Below are 23,661 nucleotides of genomic sequence, written 5' to 3' on the forward strand. Positions count from 1 at the left end.
TGTAGAGAATCTCTTTTTGCTTTTTTTTAAAAAAAGTCTTTTTTTCCAGATCCAGGAGATAATTAACTAAAAGTCAGGCACCTTTTAGGTTCAATAAGAAAACATTTTACAACCTATTCTCTCTGAAGCCTGCTAACTAAAATCTTCCTCTGCACAATAAAACTTTGGTCTCCACAATTCTTTATCTTAGCCCAAACATTTCCTTTCTATTGATCTCAGGTCCTTAGACAAACTCAACCAATTGTCAACCAGAAAATTTTAAAATTTACCTGTGGCCTGGAAGCTCCTGCTTCGAGTAGTCCCTCCTTTCTGAACCAAACTAATGTATATTTTGGATGTATTTGATTGATGTCTCATGTCTCCCCAAATTATATAAAATCAGACTGTGCCCCAATCACCTTGGGCACATGTTCTCAGGACCTCCTGAGGGCTGTGCCACTGGCCAAGGTAAGTCATATTTGGCTCAGAATAAATCTCTTCAAATATTTTACATAGTTGGACTCCTTTTTGTTGACACAATCTAGTTCACAAGTAGAGCATTGGCGTCCAGGAGACAGCTACAGGAGCAAAGACAGATAATATGAACAGAAGTTGGTAGGTGGGAGCTTGTGAGAAGATCTTTAATTACTTCTGCATTTTCTCAGTGAAATAGGAAGGTCATCAGCTGACAGTAGGAACAGGGAGATGTGTGTGTTTTGAGGAGAAAGTTTGAAATAGTTCAGGAGAATCAATAAATGCAGTGGAAAAATGTAGTAAAATTGCCAGCTGCAGTAAGGGCCTACTTGAGATAATTGTCATGAATTGATGTGAGAAGAGTCATGGCGATTCTCTCTGGTCAACTTTAGCTTTGTGAACAGAGGTGTGCAGTAGCAGAAAGCGGGATTTAACCAAGGTTTTGCTTTTCTCAGCAACATATCAAGACAAGAGATGGCAAGGTAGTTGAAAATATATGAAAAAGAGCAGTTTTAAGGACTGACTATGGAATTCAAGCTGGGTAAGAAGAGTAAGGACTTCAAGGGAATGAGGGAGGGTGCAAAAGTGGTGTTGTAGGACTTTCCTTAGTTCAGCTAAAAATGGGGTCCTTGTCACGTGATCATGAGAGATTAGGCTCGCAGACACATTGAAGGGTGAGAAAAATGGAATTTATTGGGTGAAAAGGAATAAAAGGGAAATGAGGACTCTCAGTAAAGCAAGAGTCCTGCTACCCAGTTTCCCACCTCACAGATTCAACCCCATGTTCCACCTCAGAACAGGAGAAGACAGGCTCCTCCCTACTGCAAAGGGCGTGAACTTCTGTGGCTCCACCTCATTCTCCCAGTGCACAGGCTGGTTGGAGTTTCTCTCGGGACCCCTTTATACTTGGCTGTTTCATTCCTCCCTCTAAAGAAGTATATCCAAGTGTCTTTAGAATAAGGATAAGGACAAAGACCAATCCTAACTGCTTCCTGCTGACAGGAGGCACTGTTTTGGGGAAAATGACAGTCAGCGCTCTCTCAGAGACCTAAGGGTTCTCAGCAGAAGTGCCCATCATCCCAGGCTCCAGTTGCATGACTGTTTGGAGTTTGATGACCTGAAGGCAAGAAGAGACAAACCAGGTCATTAGAAAACATGTATTAAAATGAGAAAAGCGGGGGGTAAGGACAGCTCAAAAATCCCGAGGCCTTTTACCATTTTGCCAGCATGTTGGGCTCCTGGGTTCCCTTTCCCTGAGCCCAATCCTAAACCAACCAGTTTAAGGTTTGGGAAATTAACTTTTCCCAGTTTGGAGGATGCATCCAAGGGGAGCATCCCATAGTATGGAGACACAATTACCTATCAGTGAAGAGAGGACAGAGGAGGAAAAAAGAAGAAGAAGGTGTTTTTTTTTCAAAGGAGATTCAGGATGCATTTGAAAGGGGTACAGACTGAAAAGGAATGGCTACCCATCTAGAAAGAGGGGAGCAGTCATCCCTTGTTGTGGGAAGTCAGGGACCCTGAACAGAGGGACCGGCTGAAGCTGTGGCAGAAGAACATAAATTGTGAAGATTTCATGGACATTTATCAGTTCCCAAAATTAATACTTCTATAATTTCTTATGCCTGTCTTTACTGCAGTCTCTGAACATAAATTGTGAAGATTTCATGGACATTTATCACTTCTCCAAACAATACTCTTATAATTTTTTATGCCTGTCTTTAATCTCTTAATCCCATCATCTTTGTAAGCTGAGGATGTATGTCACCTCAAGACCCTGTGATGATTGAGTTAACCGTACAAATTGTTTGTAAAACATGTGTGTTTGAACAATATGAAATCAGTGCACCCTGAAAAAGAACAGAATAACAGCGATTTTTCAGGGAACGAGGAAAGATAACCATAAGGTCTGACTGCCTGCAGGGTTGGACAGAATAGAACCATATTTTTCTTCTCACAGAGAGCCTATAGATGGACGTGTGAGTAGGAGAAATATCACTAAATTCTTTTCCCAGCAAGGAATATTAATAATTGATAACCCTGAGGAAGGAATGCATTCCCAGGGGTAGGTCTATAAATTACCTCTCTGGGAGTGTCTGTCTTACACGGTTGAGGTAAGGGATGAAATATGCCCTGGTCTCCTGCAGTGCCCTCAGGCTTACTAGGATTGGGAAATTCCAGCCTGGTGAATCCTAGTCAGACAGGTTGTGTGCTCTCAAACCCTGTTTCCTGTTAAGATGTTTATCAAGACAAGGCGTGCCCAGCGGGACATGGACCCTCATCACTAATTCTAATTTCGCCCTTGCTTTGTGATCTTGCTCTGCTCTTTTGCCTTGTGATCTTTTATTGCCCTTTGAAGCATGTGATCTCTGTGACCCACTCCCTATTCGTACACCCCTCCCCTTTTGAAATCCCTAATAAAAACTTGCTGGTTTTGTGGCTTGGGGTTGCCATCACGGTCCTACCAATATGTGATGGCACCCCTGGATGCCCAGCTGTAAAATTTCTCTCTTTCTCTTTGTTTCTCAGACCAGCCGACTCTTACAGAAAATAGAAAAGAACCTATGTTGAAATATTGGGGGCTGGTTCCCCCGATAATCCCTGGTTCCTTTCTCTTCCTAGCAGATACCCAAGGTACGTGAGGGAGAGTAGGAAGAATATCCTCTTTCTTTCTCTGTCCTTGCAGTCCCAAGTCCCAGTGACCTTGGCAGATGCCATGATGAGTGCCAAACGGCTTGTACCCATGAAGAAGGGAGGGCCTAGAGAATAGAAATTACCTGCTCTCACCTATGTCTCTTTCCCCCTGCTGTCAGTAGCCTTGGCATTCCCTAGACCTCATTTTTGCCAGTGATACTAGCATGACCTTTATCCATGAAACAGGAGGCTTGTCTTAATCAGCAGGAATCAGCCATGCTCACCTGTGCTCTGCCTTTTAACTTCCATTGCCATCTGCCTCTGGATCCCTTAGATCCAGTTTTCTTTCCTAGGGATCCAAAGCTTAGAATTGACAAAATTTTTTGGGACAAAATTGTGTCTTGGTGGGGTTGGAGGGTCGTGCATGGACTTCTTATCAATAAGCAGAATGCTGCGGTGAAACTGTGGAACTGAGCCCTCCTCCAACAAGGGAGAGAAAAGGATGTCTTGTGACACATTCAGATGACTGGTAGCTAGTTATGCTTGCTAAGATTTGGGTGCATGGTGCTTGGCTTTGGTTAGCTCCCTTAGTCTTACTTTCCCAAAAGGAAACCTGTGAGTGATGGACATCCTATTTATTCCCAACACCTGGCAGGATTTGCAGGATAATTGCTCAGAGCTAGAATATTGATCCATACTTCTACATTACTCATCCCTTTTGTTCTTTCTGAGCCGCAGCAGGAGATTGCTGGTTGGTTCACAGGAACAAGCAGGGTTAGTCTAAAATGTAGGTGAAAACCTAAAAACAACTAATGAGCTTATAATTTAATGACAAATGTATGAGTTTCGAAACATAATTTATCTCTCTCCGGTCCTCATTTTTGTTAAAAAAAAATCATGATAGGACTGAGTTGTTTGCAATAGATTTTAATCGTATACTTGGCCTGATTACTTGCATAAAGTGCAACAAGAATAATTATTTCTACACAGGCCTTTTGGATTGGCTTTGATGGAACTCCATTCTGCAAGGAATCTCAGCTAAGACCTTTTAAAGTCAAGCCCAGCAAGGGGTTTGTATCCTCAAACACCTGTTAGTTGGGTGATCCTCTCCTCTTAAGGTCCCAAGATAAACTTGGAGGTCCTAGGCCTGTTAGAAAGTGACATTCTTTATTGACCACAGGTCAGGAATCCTGTAGAGAGACTGTGTAGATGAGGGTATGAGGCCAGCTTTTTCCCCAAGGGGCTGTTACCAGCTCTGCAAGTCAGGCTTGATTCCTTAAAGGGAAGCATACCCTTCCAGTCAAAGCCTTGGTAAAACAACCAGTTTCTCCAATTGCATCCTGTTGCAAAAGAAAAATGGATTCTTGTGATCCAAACAACCATATTGCTATAAATTAAGAATACTCACAGATGGTTTCCAAATTCTAGAAGAACCAGGAAGAGAGAAACAAACATGCTCCAAATTTTGTTCACAGGAGTATACCTTACTCAATTATTAATGGCCATAAATAGTTCTAAGTAAGTTTCCTCAACTCTGAAAAACAAAACAAAGATCAGCAACATTTCAAGTCAAAGTAAAAAAGATTTGCTTCAGTTTCTGAGTTCAGTCCATTTATTTATTGATTTGCTCGATATTCATGAACATTTCAGCTCTTCATGAGTCCTGTACATTTTTCATTTATTCCAATGTCACAGTCTCCAAAGTTATCAAAAACCTGTGTTTGAGGTCACCTGTCTATAGTTCTATAGCTTATTATAAACTGTCTTTTGAAAAAGATTAGAACAAGACAACAATTGTCTATGAATAACAAAATGTCCAGGGTAGTTACAGTTAGAAACATGATTGACAAAGAAGTTTGGTTATCTCCATGGTTTACAATAACTTAACATAACCTTAATTATGATTGATAGCATATACTTAGACATTAGAATTTTAGGAATCCCATATGGTTTTGGAACATATATTAGTATTATTCACCAAAATATAACCTAAAGAAGATTGAACATCATTTTGTCAATCCCATGTACCTAAACACTTAAAATAATCCTGTTTACCTCTCTTTTCTGAACACTCCAGAGACCCTCTGATATATCCAAAAAGCCAGGTGTCAGGAAAGAAAATTTTGAAACTGAAGTTTGATTTTAAGAAGCCTGTTAAATATGTTAGCAGTTTAAAACACCTGATGTTATGAAATAGAATTCTAGATGACCATAATTGTTTATTTTAACAAAATGATGACTCAGAAATCTTAAAGAAGCAAAAGCTTTTTATAACCCTTTACAAATTTTGCCAAAGGGCAAATCAGTGCCCCAAGAATACTCTGTTGTGCTTTAGTTAAAAAACTACACAATATACCCCCCTGAACCTAGTCAATATGTTCACACAGAGAATCTCTTTCACAAGATTAATCCCCTCAATCCTTCCACCACTTTTTTGAACCCGCAGCTTTATCCTAATTTAGAGTAATTCTTTAACCCTAGGCAAGAATTTACATTTTCATGCCTTTTTGTAATCTTTTATTAAAAACACATTTTACTGTTCTTAAATACCTTGCATGTGAATCTATTTTCAGTAGTTTCAATTACATGTTTTAATGGTAACTCCTAGCAATTTTAACTTTAATGTAAAACCTGGCAAGTTGTTTTAATTGTGTGCCAGGTGCAGCCAAGGTTTTACTCCTTCCAGCATAATTAAAAGCATGGTTAGTTCCATATGTCCCCAGGCCTTACCACCAAAAAGCAGTTTATAACCTCAAAACACTTAGCAAAGCTTGCATCTGACCTGCATAATTTAGTCCACCTATTTATATTTTGATGACATCTGCTTTTTACCAGTAATCTTTAAGGCTGTTTTTATTTCTCAAATATTAAAGTCACATGAACTGAAAGGTATCACAGCTCTTATCTTCCCTTTAAAAAATATTTGATCCAAGTACTTGTCTTCCTTTAGGCCAATTAATTAGAGCTCCTTTTCTAGACATCACACACAACACATATATAGCTACACAGGCAGAAGAAAACATGGTCACCAGGTAGAGTCCTTTAAGAGACATGGCTAGAAAAATATGCAGATATCAAACCAGAAAGGACTAATTCCCTAAGGCAGGATTGCTAAACAAAGCCTTGCCTCGGGGTTACAGGCCATGCCCCCAAGTTGTAAAACAAGATGGAGGCCTGAAGCAAAGTTTTCTATGAACCATACAGACATGCAAAGCACACCAGTTGGCTACAGCTTAAGACCAGCCTCACAAATCCTTTTTCACAATTAAAACTTTACAGAGAATATAAAGAGTGATCCTTATCATTCTTAGCTTAGAAAAACATCTTCTAAGAGGAAAAAAACCTTTCTTAAAAGTCAACTCTTGACCTGGTGGAGAAAAGGAAGGGGAAAAAAAAAACGGTTAAAAAATGCCTAGAGGAGAACCTCTTATTCTTATGCAACTGGGTTCCTCTTCCGGAGGGAGAAACTTAATTGCTGTCAGATGGGAGTTGAACCCCTTCGCAGGGGAAGATGACACTGTTGATGTGTGGCATTCCCCAGCCTCAACTGGGAAGGGAGGGGGAGTGAGAAGCCACTGTTCACCTGTCCATCCAGAAAAAGGGAGGAAAAGGCCATGGAAAGACCCCTGACCCTGGGAGTAATGGGGGCGAGGGCATGGTTTCTCCTACCCTCAGAAGTCCAAAGATGAAAACACTTAGAAATGAGAGGGAAAGAGATTTCTTTGTTTGCATCTCACTCACCCTTACTTAAGCCCCATGTTGGGTGCCAACACTGTTGTAGGACTTTCTCCTTAGTTCAGCTAAAAACAAGGTCCTTGTCACACGACCATGAGAGATTAGGCTCATAGACACTTTGAAGGTTGAGAAAAAGGGAATTTATTGGGTGAAGAGGAAGTAAAGGGAAACAGGAACTCTCAGCAAAGCAAGAGTCCTGCTAGCCAGTTTCCTGCCTCACAGATTCAATGCCAGGTTCCACTCCAGAACAGGAGAGGCCAAGCTCCTCTCCACTGCAAAGGGCACAAACTTTTGTAGCTCCAACCTATTCTCCCAGTGCACAGGCTGGTCAGAGTTTCTCCAGGGACCCCTTTATACTTGGCTGTCCCAGTGGTATGACTAATGGATTGTAGGATATGGTGGGATGAAAGAATTGTTAAGAGTTAGGGTGGGAAGGGGGTATGAGCTAGTAAAACAGGAGGTGGTAGTCAAAATCAGATGCTTAAAATTCATATTAAGAAAGAATTACGGATTTTGGTAATGATAAAAACTAGGATTTGATTACGGGAGTAAGTGGCCAATACAGTCTGGAGAACAAGATCATTAGAGAAAGCAAGGAACTGAGAAACTAGAAAAACTAATATAAGATAGATATTGAAATCATCAAGAATTATAACAGAAGCAGCAATGGAATAAGTGACCCCAAGGATAAGGGTGAGAGAAAACAGGGGATCATTTGCAATAAGGAGAGACAGCAGGTGGTATAGTTTGTTGATACAAGATTCAAAGAGCAATTTTAGCAAAAGTGGAGAGTAGTCTTATAGTGGCATTGAAGATTAAGGACAACAACTAGCCTATCTTCAGGCCCATTGGTGTGAGGGGTATAGGAAAAAAAAGTGACCTCCTGAGAAGGATTCAGGGAAGTAGTTTCAAATAGAACAGAGGCAAAGTGAAGGCTGAAAGAAATGAAAGATTGCAGGGAATTTTACTAATGATTGGATTAGAGTTCCAGAGGGCACAGAAGTGTTTTAGGAGTTGGGGATGGAATATGGATCCAGAAAAAAGAATGTTACAAGTCATATGAGGCTTCTTGTGGTTATAAAATTAACAAGAATCTAAGACATGAAATTCACCTTAATGGTTTTGAGGCACAAAGTTGGCAAGACTTTATACTGGGCAGTAGAAAGGGGTGGCAACATCTTTGCAGGAGCTCTGCAGAGCTCTGGGATGCCCTACTGACCCTCATGATGACAAAACTGAGGGGTGGTCTTTCTCAGAGTATACTGGACTCAAAACTCCCTACTGACCTTTCAAATGGTGGTGATGATGGAGAGAGGCTGGAGATGATGGAAGTCTTACGCCAAGCATAATGAGCTCCTTTCTTGACCCCTCCTGATAGATGTACAGAAACCAAGGATCAGAACCCTGAGCATCTGAAAACTGATGGCTTATGTTTAGTGTGTACTATGCCATGTATATGCTAGTTATTAGCACTCTTGATCCTCAAAGCAACCCTTTGAAATAGGTGCTCTTATCTTCATTTACAGGTGAGAAATCTCATGTTTAATGAGACTGTGATTTGTCCAATGCTGTACCCAGTAAGAGGTGGATAGCAAATATGAAAACAGGTAGTCTGACTTTAAAGCACTTGCTTTTGAGACAGGGTCTCACTCTGTTGCCTAGGCTGGAGTGCAGTGGTACAATCATAGCTCACTGCAACCTCAAACTCCTGGGCTCAAGTGGTCCTCCTGCTTCAGCCTCCTGAGTAGCTAGGACTACAGGCATGGACCACCATGCTCAGCTTATTTTTATTTATTTATTTATTTATTTACAGAGTCTTGCTCTGTCACCCACCATGCCCAGCTTTTATTTATTTATTTAGAGACAGAGAGGCTCGCTCTGTTGCCCAGGCTGGAATGCAGTGGCATGATCTCAGCTCACTGCAACCTCCACCTCCTGGGTTCAAGCAATTCTCCTGCCTCAGCCTCCCGAGTAGCTGGGATTACAGGTGCATGCCACCATACCTGGCTAATTTTTATATTTTTTTAGTAGAGATGGAGTTTCACCATGTTGGCCAGGCTGGTCTTGAACTCCTGACTTTGTGATCTGCCCACCTCGGCCTCCCAAATGCTGGGATTACAGGCATGAGCCACCATGCCCGGCCATGCCCAGCTTATTTTTAGAAAACTTTTTGTGGAGATGGGGTCTTGATATGTTGTCTAGGCTAGTCTTGAACTCCTGGCCTCAAGTGATCCTCCCATCTTGGCCTCCCAACGTGCTGGGATTACAAGTATAAGCCACTGTGCCCAGTCAGCACCTGCTCTTAAACTGTGTAATATACCATTTCCCTGGGGAGCTGGCTATTTTAAACTATCCTGGGATTAAAACTTGCTCTTCATTCACTTTTTAAAAAATCATCAATACTTATGTTTGCTCAAAAGTCTTTACAAGTGTTATAAGGCATTTGTTTGGATTTTAGTATTTGGTGATCTGTCAAAAAATATGAAGCAGATTTGGTAGCCCAGGCTATATGACTTCAAAATAGCAGTAATAAACTCTGTTGTAAGCAAATATTTGAAAGATTATTTCTTTTTGAGATGGAGTTTTGTTCTTGTCGCCCAGGCTGGAGTGCAGTGGTGCGATCTCAGCTCACTGCAACCTCTCCCTCCTGGGTTCAAGGGATTCTCCCACCTCAGCCTCCCAAGTAGCTGGGATTACAGGTGTGCACCACCACACTTGGCTAATTTTTCTATTTTTAGTACAGACGGGGTTTCACCATGTTTGCAAGCCTGGTCTCGAACTCCTGACCTCAAATGATCCACCTGCCTTGGCCTCCCAAAATGCTGGGATTATAGGCGTGAGCCACCACACCCAGCCTGAAAGATTAATTTTTAAAGTAGTAGATTAAGTGGAGTGTAATGCAGAGGTTATTGCTCCAACAGGATATTTTAAACAATGTGTTAATTATAAATACTCGTGGGTTGGGATAAAATTTCAGTGACAACATCAACACATCACTCAAAAAAGCTCTTCCTGCTCACTTGGGCAGCTCATCCACTAAAACTGGGATGATTCAGAGAAAGTAAGTATGGACCTTGCACAAAGACAATATTCAAAGTCAGGAAGTAGATTTTTTTTAGACACTAAATAGACAATACAACCAAATGAACCTTGAATGGACCCTGGATCAAAATAAACAAATGAGTGCAATTGAAGAAATTTGACTATATACTGTGCATTAGATATTATGGAGTTATTAATTTTCTTACACATTATACAGGTATTATGGTCACATAAGTGAATGTCCTTACTTTAGGAAAAAATATGCTACAGTATTTAGGGGGAAAGGGTCATAATGTCCCAACTTGCTTACAAATGGCTCACCAAAAAATGTTTCTTTATATATATACACATAACACACATACATATCTTTATACATACATGTATACGTATAATACACATATACATATAAAACACATACACATAAAACTAAAAAGATTAGCAACTGGTGAATCTGGGCAAAGGTACATGGTGTTCAACTTATCTACAGATTTGAAATTTTTTAAATCAATCAGTTGAAGAAAAGCAGTACTTGTTGTCCTGTTGTGTGATTTTGAATAGACTTATCCAATTACATTAACCAATATAAGTTTATATCTATCTCACATTCATGCCTACAGGTTTGTATATTCAAACTGAGGACACATCTAAAAATGGAAAAATAAGCAGCAAGGTAAGGGAAGCACAGTAACTGCAGATGGAATCAAAAATGGTTGCCACTGGGAAGCAAGAAATCTTCGGTGGAGAAAGGTGGGTGGTACTGGTAGTGTGTGTGTGTGTGAGAAATGGTACAGAATAGAGAACTGTTTTCTGTTCTTACTTTATAAGCCTTATAAAACTAATTTATCAAATTATATGTATGCATAACTTTTTTTTTTGAGACAGTCTCACTCTGTCACCCAGGCTGGAGTGCAGTGGTGCAATCTCAGCTCACTGCAACCTCTGCCTCCCAGGTTCAAGCAATTCTCCTGCCTCAGCCTCCTGAGTAGCTGCGACTACACGCATGCGCTACCATGCCCGGCTGCTTTTTTAAAATTTTTATTAGAGACAGGTTTTCACCATGTTGGTCAGGCTGGTCTCGAACTCCTCAAATGATCCCCCTGCCTTGGCCTCCCAAAGTGTTAGGATTGTAGGCGTGAGCCACAACTTTAATGTTTTTAAAAATTCAATTAAAAGAATTGTTTTACTTTGCATCCTTGTTCTTACCAATCCCCTAGTTTCCTTTTATTTCATACTGTTTTAATGCTTTACTTAACATCAGAAGAAATAAAATGAGGTTGATCATCAGGGAACACTAGAAATCCCATTGGATAAATATCTATATAGTTTTTGCTTCTTAATAGGCACAAATCTACTATTTTCACTTCTTTTTTTTCTCATGTAGTTATGTGAGAGGAAAAAATAAACCTCATGTTGCAAAATGTTATGCTGTATTTAGATATGAAAAACTGAAATTTTGATAGCATAGGGAGCAAAATGTTTATGTAAAAGTACCATCATTTTGTAGTTGGCTGAAATGTGATCAATATTGAATGGAATGCTGCTATATTTAGCTTTAAAAGTGGCAAAAACTTAAATCTCTGTTCAAAGATTAATAATTTCTGAGTTCTCTTTTAAAAGACAGAAGAGCCAGTAATTAATAAAGACAAGTGTTCAGATTTATTTGGAAATTCACAGTTTCTAATGGCACTACAGCTCCGTAGTTACATATTGAAAATTCTCTTCCCACAACACACAGATCACATAATTTCTCACTGTATCTCTGCTCTCATCTGGACCTCTTTTCAAGGGGCTTCTATAAAATCAGGCCCTCTTGCTCTGAATAGCTAATTGTGCAGACAAGAAAGAAATTTAAATCTTCTAAAACACGCTGTTAACCTAAAGCAGCAACTTAAACAAACAAAAAAAGGCTTTAAATAAGTCACATTACAAACAATACCCAAGAAAGGTATTAGACAAGTTTAAAAACAGTTATTACTACTAAAAGTGCTCAATAAGTTATAACTTAAACATCACAACACAAAATGGTCAATTCTCTCCCTTTCAAAAAGAAACATGTTCCACTTTCATTCATTACTGTACAATCATACTAAGAAATCATTTTATTCAAATACAGTTGCTGCCAATTATTTTTTAAAGACAGAAAAAAAGACAGAGACATCGACATCACATATGTATTACCTCTGCACATTTGTAGCCAATACAAAGCAAATATCAAGGAATAATAATCTCTTTAGACTTAACCAATTAGATTAAGCTTGACAAACTCACTAACTGGATCTGTGCATATGTACGCAGGCAGTGATTACATCATGAGACTTGTACTAATTGGCCAAACCTTCAAATTTTATATTCATACTAATAAAAACAGTGAAAGTTTGGAGGATTAGTGTTTATTGTGTATGTTTAAAATGTAAGCTAAAGAAAACCTTCACAAATGGTTAAGTGTGTTTAAAAGGTGAATTTGTCAAAAATTTGTTTGCATATATCAGTTGTTTGCAAAAAAAGATCCTGTAGGGATTTTTCCTCATTGAGTTAGTAACTAAGTAAGAAGTAATCCAGTCTGAATAAGTGAAAATAACAAGAGCATCACCATCTACCTAACAGAACAGACTTAAAAATTCCATTAAGTGTTCATTTCCAGTGAGTTTGCTAAACAAAGATCCAGTTGGCAAGTCTTTAGGATCTTTAGATTGTCTGACCCACACTGCTGAGCTTCAGGCACAGACCCCCTCAAAGCATTGTAGTGTTTGCAGCTTCAAAAACCTAACAAAGTTATAAAAGAAATCAAATAACAGAAAAAGTTATCCCTCCTCTTCCAGTGGCATTATAAATAGACAAAAGGCACATAAATATGGGAAGGTGCAAGAAATAGGAACAAAGCTAAAGGAAGAGGTTTAGGCTTTCATTCCTATCCCACCTAAGGAACTGGGCTTCCAAATTACTTTTGTCCCAGTAATTAATCTTGTGAAAAAACATCTTTATAAAATGTCTACCATTGTCCTTATAGGAAGTGATCAGCTTTGTAAAACTGTAGCTCATTAACCAAGATTGACACAATCCCATCTACTTTTTAAAAAGGCAGAAACCATAATTTCTGAATGCCTTTCCCATTCATATTTTCTCCCTCCCCCAAACCCTTCAAATACCACAGACTGTTCTTCAAAGAACAACAACAAAAAAGTCTTCAGTATGAAAAGTTCAATTAATTTTAGATATGTCCCGAGACTGCTGTAACACCAAATGTTCCCACAGTGATCTCTTTGTTTCCTTTGATTATGTCATGCAGGCTCGGCAATGATCCCGACTTAGTCTGTATTAGAGTTTTTATCAATTTTCCTTGGTCTTGGACTTTAGATCGCCTTCGTTTTAAAGCCCTCTTCTCAGTTTTTGTCTTTTGAGACTGTCCATTGCACAGACTTGTGCAAGCTGAAATGCCACAAAAATAGGACTCTTCTGACTGTGATGAAGTTTCTGAGCTTCCTTCAGATGGAGGACCTTTATAAGAAGAGTGATAAACTTCTCCCATATTAGAAAAATCTCTCTGGTTCGTAAAGGGCTTTCTTCCTTTTATGTCTCCATTGGCTATGGGGTGCAACGGTTCTGCAGGCTTTATGGTCTCAATTTTTTCAATTTTGTACTTGCAGCGCTTCTTCTACAACACAAGAAAAAGAAAAGTTAGTAATGATACTTCCCATAGTAATCTTATCAAACACCTAGAGAGCTGAGCTAATAGAGAAGTGCCACCTCCTGGTGAAAAGTAAAACAGTATTATAAACAGCACAGAACACATACATTGTTGTGTTCTATACAGATACTACCATCACCTTCCCATTTTGTAAATACTACTGAATCAAAACTCTTTAAATTGCTTACCTGCTACCTATGAATATAGGTTTAGGGAGTGATACTAATAATCTGAATACCTACTAACTGCCTGATAGCATACAGGTTGCTTTCATGTATTATGGCAGCTATTAACCCTGAAAGGTCGGTATTTTATCCTTGATTCTTAAATGAGAAAAGCAAGGTTCAGATGTTTAGTTCTTTGCCCAAGTTACAATGTAGTAAGCAGCCAGGTTGAGAATGAGTCTTAGGCTATTTGCCTACAAAGCCCAAGTTCTTTCACCTAGATGAAATTACTACTAACTAAAATTAGTATAACTTAATTTGAAAGGCAAAATGAAAAAACACAGACTTTGAAGCCAAAAAATCCTAAGTACATTCTGAGTTGCTGTTTTTTCATTAAAAAAAAAAAATGAGGATAACATCATCTTCAGGTTGTGGTGAGGATTAGAGGAATGGTGCACGCTCTGTGCTTGGCATGCATTCAGTAATAAATAATGACAATCATCCAAGGATCAACAAATGTTTTTTTGTGAAGGGTCAGACAGTAAATATTTTAGGCTTTGCAGGTCACACATTTTCTCTCTTGCATGCTGTTCTGTTTTATCACTCTTTAAAAATGAGAAAACCTATCTGGCTCATGGCCCATATGGCCTGTGGGTCACAGCTTGCTGACTCCTGTTAATATTTATTTACAACATTATCATGATAGAAAATAAACATTCAGTTAAGGACTACTTAAAGGTAATTACCTTAAACCTTTCAACCTCTTTTCTTCATTTATTATCACAAAACATAGCAATACACTTAAAAAGAAATAAACAATTACCTTCTTTTCTGGAGAAAACTTGAGGGGTTCTACAATGTACAAATCATTTGGGTCTACTGTAAGTAAAAAAAAAAAGCAGATGTAAAAACGTAAAGTGGATTTGGTGGATTTGCTATAATTAAACACTGAAATAAGAAAAATCATTCTTTATTATCCTCTAGTAATAGAACCAATGAATTTGTATCAGGTTAACTATATATTTATGCATTTTAAATTAGTAAGCAAAAAGAGGCAAGGTGGAAGATGATATATGATTCCTATACTTGACTGGTCATCTTCAAATAACTATACTTCCTTAAGTTATTAACTAGTAGCTGGTTATCAACCAATACAATAAGGATCTTTCTTTGGGCCCAGCCTCACTCTTTTACCTGATAAGAAAAGAAACATTCCTGGGTAAGCTAACACCAAACCTACAGATCATTTGGATATTTCCCTAAAAGACTAGCCTCTAAACTGTGTCACAAAGGTAGATTAACAATGTGCAACAAGTAGTCGTGACCGTGTTTGGAAGCCAGTTAGAGAAATAAACACAAAAAGAGATCCAAGATATTTTTCTCTGTTTATTACTATGATCAAAACTATGAAATCCAAATCTAAAAACAGCTTGAACATGCAATATATATCACTAAGCAATAATGAATGAACACTTCTGGCATAGTGAGTAAATTAGATTTATTAGTTTTAGCCCAAAGTTTCTAAGGTTTCATTACTCTAAGCAGATTCAAGATATATCCCTATCCCACCCCCACACTGACAAAATAGACACGCATTTTTAAAAGACAGGCTATAAGACTTTAGTCCTATTCAATCCACTAAAAATAAACAATTTAAGGTCTGACAGAGACAAAAGCTTACACATAGCAAATTCACTACAGAAGCTCTACACATTTGGGAAATTTATTAATATAATTCAACCAATTATAATTTTTTACATTATATTTCAGAGATTTATTGAGAAAGTCATCAAATATATGAAAATATCAAAACATCCCTCTAAACAGTCATTTCTATCAGATTACTAATCTTAATTTACTTTCTTTAATAATGATGTCTATTTCTAGAAATGGTTATGTTATTCAGATCAACCTCTACAACGAAAGCAACTAAGTAATGACAGTTTTTTTTTTTTTTTTTTTAAATCACTAAAAGCATTGAAAAGCTGCCAAGAAAGTAATCCCTAGGCTAAAACTGAAAGAAAAGTGGGAACCCGGACAGTCAAGTAGAAGACAAAAGTCATTTTTGCCCTGAAAACATTTGTCAACACAAGAATATATGAACTTTGGTTCTGATGGTATCATAAGGGAATGGATCAGAAATCAGGTCCTAGGGCCCACTCAAAGTTTAGTGTAATAAGATACCATCTCCCTGTGTACAGTAAACTGAAAATCCAAAGGACTGTATCCTCAGGGAAAGAATGAAGCCATGCATGAACTTGCAGTCCAAATTATCATCACCTGGTGGCCCAACAAACCACAAGTCATGAATGTAAGGTATTACACGAATGTAACACACACACAAATTCCCTCTCAAATAAGAACCTATATTATAGGCCTCAAATTATCCCTACAAATAACTTTTCAAAGAGAAAAAGTAGCACACAAAGACACAACACACCCTGAGTAAGAGCTTACAAAGACAATGAACAGACTCACAAAAATTCAAGATATTAGATTTATCAAACACAAACTATAAAGACAATTATGCTTAATATGTCTAGAAAATAAGCTTGAAAATATCTGCAGGAAACATATAACAAGGAAAATACAGACCTGGATTTTTAAAAAATACAAAAAGAACTCCTGGAAATGGAAAAAATAACTGAAATTGAAAACCCAATGAATAAATTTAGTAACAGTAAGACTGCTGGCCTGGAAGCACATCAGAAGATATCATCCAAAAACAGCATAAAAAGTCAAAAAGGTGGAATGTTTACAAGACAGGGAAGATACACGGAGAAGTAATATGTTTAACTAAATATGAGAATCTAAAAGAGACTGGGGCACAGGGAATATCTGAGAGGAAAAAATAATGGTTGAGAATTTCTCAATAACCAGTAAAAGAAACCTACAAATCCAGAGCTCCAGAGAGCCTCACGAATCTCAAAATGATAAAGAAAAAGAAGAGGAGAATATTTCAGTTTTAACTAATGACAAATGAAAGCTCTGAAGAATAAAAAAATTAGTAAACGTGGGGTAAATTTAAATGAACATTAAGTGTAAAAAGAAATACCTTGTTGAGTTAAAATTAAGCAGAAAGAATAGAATTAAAATATACAAGAACAGTAACATAAATAAGGCTTGGGACACATAAGAGTTTTAAGATCTATGTATTATTCAGGAGAAGATGCAAGTATTGATGAACTTGAGACTTTGGCAAACATTAATACTTGTGACTTCTAGGGTAACTAGTAAAAGAACAGAACCAGTACACACCTTCCAACATAATGGCAGTAAAAGGGAATATTTACTTCCTCCCCAATAAAAAATCTTAATGAAAGCATGGAAGGGGAAAAAAAAAGAAAACATAAAAAGGGATACCCCTGCCCATCTAATTTTTATAACCCTTACATACCAAAATCCAACATGAGAAAATATTACATGCCAATCTTATTCATATAGATGCAAAATTCCTAAATAATTATCTAACAAAATTCTGTAGAAATAATATATACAATACAAAATTCACACACATATATCATGACCAACTGGTATTAAAAATGCAATATAAGTTTAACGTTAGAAAATCGAATATAATTCATGTTTGTAACATTAAAAATGGAAATAAAATATTAAAAAATCCATAAAATACCTATGACAATAGGTAACACATGACAAAATACATAATAAAAAATCCACAAAACATCTATGACAAATACAATCTTAGCAGTAAAACACTGTAAGCTTTCCCTTTGGAACAAGACAAAGATGCCTGTCAATCACTTTTATTTAACATTGCTGAAAATGCAAGCTAACACAGTTAAGAAAGCAAAGGAAATAAAAGCTATAAGGACTGCAAAGGAAAAAAACAAAACTGTCTTTGTTCTCAGTATATGTACCTGTATTCACTGAAAATCCAAAATAATCTGCAAGTGAACTAGTAAAACGACATTGCTTATATAGAAAGTTCACCCTAAAATTCACATAAAATCTCAAGCGACCTCAAATAAGGAAAATAATTTTAAAAAGAATGAAGTTAGATAACTCACACTTCCAGATTTCAAAACACATTACAAGGGTATAGTAATCAAAGTGGTAGAGTACTGGCATAAACACAGACAAATACACCAATGGCACAAAATAAAGAACATAGAGATAAGCCCTCATGTACATGGTCAACTCATTTTTAAGAAGGGTGCCAAGACCACTCAATGGGAAAAGGACAGTCTCTTCAACAAATGGTGCTGGAAAAACTGAATATTCACATTCAAGAGAATGAAACTGGACCCTTATCTTATACTATATATAAAAATTAACACAAAATAGATTAAAGACATAAATCTATAAAAATCTTGGAAGAAAACAGGGGAAAAGCTTCATGACCTTGAACTTGACAATGATTTCTTGGATATGACCCAAAAGTACAGGCAACAAAAACACAACAGACAAATGGGACTTCGTTGAACTTAAAAACTGTACATCCAAGGACACAATCAAAACAGTGAAAAAGCAACCTAAAGGATGAAAGAAAATATTCGCAAATCATATTATCTAATGGGGGTTATAATCCAGAATGGAGGTTATAAAGAATTCCCTGAACTTAAAAACAAAAAATCAAACAATCCAACTAAAAAATGAGCAAAGATATTTGTATACCCCTGAACAGCACTACTCACACAACAGCCAAGAGGGGAAGCAATCCAAATGTCCACTTACAGATGAATGGATAAAGGAAATGAGGTATATAAATACAATGGATGGAATATTATTCACCCTTTAATAGGAAAAAAATTCTGTCACATGCTATAATATAGATGAACCTTGAGGACATTATGTTGAGTGAAATAAGCCAATCACAGAAAGACAAATACTATATGAGTCCACTTATATGGGGTATCTGAAGTAGCTGAATTCATAGAAACAGAAAATAGAATAGTGGTTGCCAGGGACTGAGGGAGGGAGAAAAGGGGAATTGGTTAAATGGACACAGAGTTCAGGTTTGCAAGACGAAAACATTCGGAAGATCTGTTTCACAACAATGAAATATACTTACTACTAATGAACTGTGCACTTAAAAACTGTTAAAATGATAAATTTTATGTGCTTTTTATCACAATAAGAAAAATACATGGTCTCTCCCACAGAGCTTAGAAGTGAAAATAAGGCAAGTAAAAATAGGTAAAATCAAAGCATACTATGATAAATGCCATAACAACAGAACTTATCAAACAATAGAAGAAATAGATGAATTAACTATTGGTAGAATCAGGACTAAAGTCAGTCTCCTACCTCCTCTACTCAACTTTCTTTACTGGTAAAGATACACCAAGATGACACTGTTTTTAAAATAGAAGTAATTCTATTATCAGGTGCAAAACGCTACTCTGTTTGGCCCTAAAAAACTGGATAAAGAGAAGAGAGATAGTAAGATAGTCATGATTTCACTTAAGACTAGAAATGCTCAGAAGTAAAAATCTAACGTATTTCCTAATTGCACAGGTATACCTCAAATAAGGAATGTTTAGAATATGGAGTAACTGTAACTCTCATACGCAGCTGATAGAAGGGCAAATTCATAAAAGAGTGTGGAAAACTGTATGACAGTATTTACTAAAGCTGAACACACACATACCCTATGATCCACCAATCCCATTTCCAGTGTATACCCAACAGAAATGCACAGGTGTTTACCAAAAGTATGTAACAACCTCAAAATGAAAATAATCTAAATGTAAATGAATAATGTACAGTATACCTATATAATGGAATACTATAAGGAACGAAAATAAATGACTATAGTCAATGGCATGGTGAATCTCACAATGGTTAGACATCAAAACACTGGCTACTCTAGGAAAGGATGGGCAGTGACTAAAAGAGCACAAGGAAGTTTTTGAGGTGCTAATGTTCTACTTCTTAATTTAGGTGTTATTTGCACAGCTGTATTGTTTGTGAAAATTCATTACATTTTACATATAATTATACTTAAATTAAAAATTTCACTTATAAAAAGACATATTAACCAAAAGAAAAAGAAAAAGGAGGAAGAAGAGATTTACTAGCTTTAAGTAAACACACATAATGGGTTAAGTCTGTAAAGCTTTGTAATAATAATAAACCAGTGAAGCCCAGGAATGATTACTTGAATAATTTAATCAATTGAAACATGCTACTCAGTTACTAAATCCTACAACCAACGATTATTAAGAAAGCACTCCTAAATAAAATACGTAATTAATTCAGTTATTTTAATATTAGTATGAAAACAAATTTCTAATTCTATTAATATGCATTAATTACAAGATACTGAAATAGGAAAATATCCACTCAGTACACATCCATTCATTTAAATGTAAGTATTTATTTAGTGTTAGACAATGGAACCTAATCATAGGTTCTGGGGCTAAAAAAAAGAGACCAGATTTTTGTTCAGAAAGTGCCTCACAGTCCTAAACTAGACACAAAAGGGGTCCTACCTGTATAAGAAGAGGAGGCAGAAAAGCACAGGATGCTATGGGAGCACATTCAGGTTTTCCATATCTGTTGAACTTTCTCAAACATCCCTTTCTAAAAAGAAATACTTCTAAACAGGAGCATGTGCAAACAAAGCTACCAACTGCTAATTAAACTAAGCCCCCCTCCCTACCCTCTGGGCTTTTAGGAACAAAGACAGATATAAAATGTGAAAATGATAAAGTGGCTTGACACAGCACAAAGACAAAGGCTACTTGTATCCATTTTTTGTTGCAGATGGTCATGAACACAACACTGACATTACATTTATGCCAGAAGCTAGTTTCATGTTTATATATACATATTATATATCCAAAAAAATCTACCTTCTTTGCCAGTTAACTGTAGAGACTTGGATCTCATGAGCGGGAATGAAGTTCTTCTTTTCAAATTCATATCATCATAGGAAGAGAAACACCTAACACATTAAGAAAAATACATATTGGTTACAACGAGTAAAGCACATATAATTTACTCTTTTGTTGAGGCTACACAGAGGTTATTGAGAACTGTACATACCACACGGGACTAACTCTAACACTCCAGTTATTACTAATACAGGTGAAAAAAAAATTTAGAGATCTTTGTCTAAAAGGTACTATATTAAAATATGTATTCTCTTCTTCCTTTGAATTCCACATTTAAGCATCTTTCTCAACCAAATATTTCAGGGGTTTCATGCACTTACTATTAGTGTTTTCTCTATTATAGTCTACAGAGCCAGGTTAGGCATAGGATCACCTTACTATCGAAAGATGTTTTTAATGTTTTGGTTTCAAGATAATCATATAGGGAAAGAAATTACCTCAGTCTCCGTTTATTTGCTTAAAATTTCTCAAAAATATATAAAGCATAGTAAAAAAATAAAATTGTGAAATATAATGCTGATATTACCTTTTAGGGCTTGGATACTGATTACTTTTAGGAAGTTTTGAAATATAATCTCCATCAAATTGAGAAGTATTTCGACAACGCTGCATACAAAGCATCAGTCCCAAGACAACACAAAGAACCAAAGATATGACAAGATAGCTTTGTCGATCTGAAACCTGAGATGAGAAGAGGGTTAAATAATAATCACAGGAAATCATATTAGGAAAAACATAAGGTATCTAAAATTCAAAGGACCAATCATTTTAAGTATTTTTTTAATGTGCTTCAAAGACCAGAGATGCAGGGCATGCTCTTTGAAAATAAACTATGACATTAAAAAAAAAATTCTTTGCAGCATTCTAATTCTTTCTATAGGAGTGAAACCTATGGAAAAGTTTTAGAAATAAAACAACAAATATATTATACCTTTATCTATCTCACCAATTGTTAACATTTTGTCACATTTTGTTTGTCTTTCCATTTACACTATCTCCTCCTCAGGGAGAAAAAATAATTGTGCTTTTACCCAGTCTTTCCCATCTTATAAAATGAACTATCAACCACCCAGTTATGTAAGCCCAAAACTTAGAGATCAACCTTAGTTCCTCAAGGCTTATCTTTCTACAACTTACAAATATTCTGAATTCAACAAGTTTACACTATTCTCCACTTTTAAAATACTACTCTAAATCAACACCACGTCATCCAGGCTACTGCAATTACTTTTTTTTTTTTTGAGACAGAGCCTTGCTCTGTTGCCCAGGCTGGAATGCAGTGGTGTGACCTTGGCTTACTGCAACCTCCACCTCCTGGGTTCAAAATTCTCCTGCCTTGGCCTCCCAAGTTGCTGGGATTACAGGCACATGCCACCACACCAGCTAATTTTCTTGTATTTTTACAAGAGATGGCGTTTCATCATGTTGGTGAGGCTGGTCTCCACCTCCTGACCTCGAGTGATCTAACCGCCTGGGCCTCCCAAAGCACTGGGATTACAGGCGAAAGCCATCATGCCTGGCCTGCAATTACCTCTTAATTGGTTTCCTGTCTGCTTCTGCTCCTGCTGTTCCCCAACAGGCAATTCTCCACAAAGCAATAAATGGAGAGTTTCTCAAAGTGCTAAGCATTAATGACATGATCCATATCACTTCTTAATACTTTCTAATGATACAAAGATTCAAATAAAATTCAAACTCTAAATTGTCTATGAAGTCCTACAAGACCAGGCCTCTGCCAATATCTTGAACCCATTTCTCAGCTTCACTTTTCTCACTCACTCTGCTCCAGCCATACCAGCTTTCTTTCTGCTCTCAAACACATTACACTGTTTCTACTCTCCAGTCCTTTGCCCTAGTTCTGCTAGAAACAGGTTTGTTGTCATTCCAGGCAATGTGTGGCTGCTAACTCCTCTTGAGTACTTAGCTGTAATACCACCTCCTCAGATAAGCCTTCCAAGATCACTCTAACTAAAGCAGCATCCCTTACTGCCACCACCCTACACACACACAGACATTTAATTTTCTTCATAGTACATATCACTAGGAGAAATTATCATCTATTTATTTATTTACTAAATGTATTATATCCCTCCCCCAGGATGTAAACCCTGTGAGGCCAGGACTATTAACTACCGTATGCCACAACCTAGCAGTGTACAGCTCACACTTCACATACACTAGATGCTCAATAAAAAGTTTTTAAATCAATGAAATTTTTGCTTTGTTAAGCAACTTTATAAGCCTTTTTGAATTGAAAATGAAGTATGTGTTGCTACTATCAATGCTTACAAAAGGCCTGCTAGAAGTTTTATACCTATATTATAGGTATGGCCTAAATTATGAAAGCCATATTTTACAAAAGACTATGATAATATATTTTCAAAACTTAAAAATGCCATATTCTGGTTTTTGAAAAAGTTCACTACAAATGACAATTTTGTTTGGTCAAAGTTTTAGGTACCATGTTCATGTTAACAAGCCTGGCTTTATGACAACCTCTATACATGCATTGGGTCTCACAATACCAGCAATAACAATTACCTCCCGTTTCAATTCTGCTACTGTTGCTGATAAATTTGAAACAAGATGTGTCATGTTGGTCAGCTGTGCCTGTAGCAACTGGATGGCTTCAGTTTGCCGCTGATCCTATGACAAAGGAATTTATTATTTTTTTAATATTAACTACAAACTATTAACATTATAAATTGAAGTCAAATAATCTAAAAAAAACCATTAAGTTATTCCAAAACAAGTGTATTAATAGGAATCTCAATGAGTAAGTAAACTTTGAACAGAAATTTTAGAAATAAACAAAACACTTGAAGTATCTGGGACTGTGTCTAACCCTCCCCAACAAGAATTATTATTTATTTATTTTTGCCACTCACTGCTACAATGTGAAATACTGTATAACAGAATTTGATAAATTACTTTTCAAATTAACATGTGTTCCATATATATAAACTAGCATATAACCAGAAATATTTAAAAAGTCAGTGTTTTTAAAGCAAAGCAGTTGGCACAAAGACAAATTGAAAATTTTCTGAAGAATGTTTTTGGCTATAAAGTAGGCTCAAAACCAAGT

The 23,661-nt window shown here is 36.8% G+C and overlaps 1 protein-coding gene across 6 annotated transcripts in view; it reads right to left on the reverse strand.

Annotated features, from left to right (window-relative positions):
* Nucleotides 1-11,497: 11,497 nt before the first annotated feature.
* Nucleotides 11,498-23,661, reverse strand: part of SUCO (SUN domain containing ossification factor) — a 77,722-nt gene continuing 65,558 nt past the window's right edge. For 5 of the 6 annotated variants that reach the window (XM_054456039.1, XM_054456057.2, XM_054456074.2 and 2 more), the window contains 5 exons: nucleotides 23,118-23,222; nucleotides 21,103-21,257; nucleotides 20,535-20,626; nucleotides 14,537-14,592; nucleotides 11,498-13,516 (listed from right to left, as the gene is read on the reverse strand). In XM_054456039.1, coding sequence (XP_054312014.1) covers nucleotides 13,073-13,516; nucleotides 14,537-14,592; nucleotides 20,535-20,626; nucleotides 21,103-21,257; nucleotides 23,118-23,222 — 852 coding nt within the window. In that variant the 3' untranslated portion in view covers nucleotides 11,498-13,072. Of the gene's footprint in view, nucleotides 13,517-14,536; nucleotides 14,593-20,171; nucleotides 20,627-21,102; nucleotides 21,258-23,117; nucleotides 23,223-23,661 lie in introns of those variants that run through there. The other variant, XR_010123089.1, reaches the window with a different exon arrangement.

Source organism: Pongo pygmaeus, chromosome 1 (assembly GCF_028885625.2).
Source record: "Pongo pygmaeus isolate AG05252 chromosome 1, NHGRI_mPonPyg2-v2.0_pri, whole genome shotgun sequence".
NCBI lineage: Eukaryota > Metazoa > Chordata > Mammalia > Primates > Hominidae > Pongo > Pongo pygmaeus.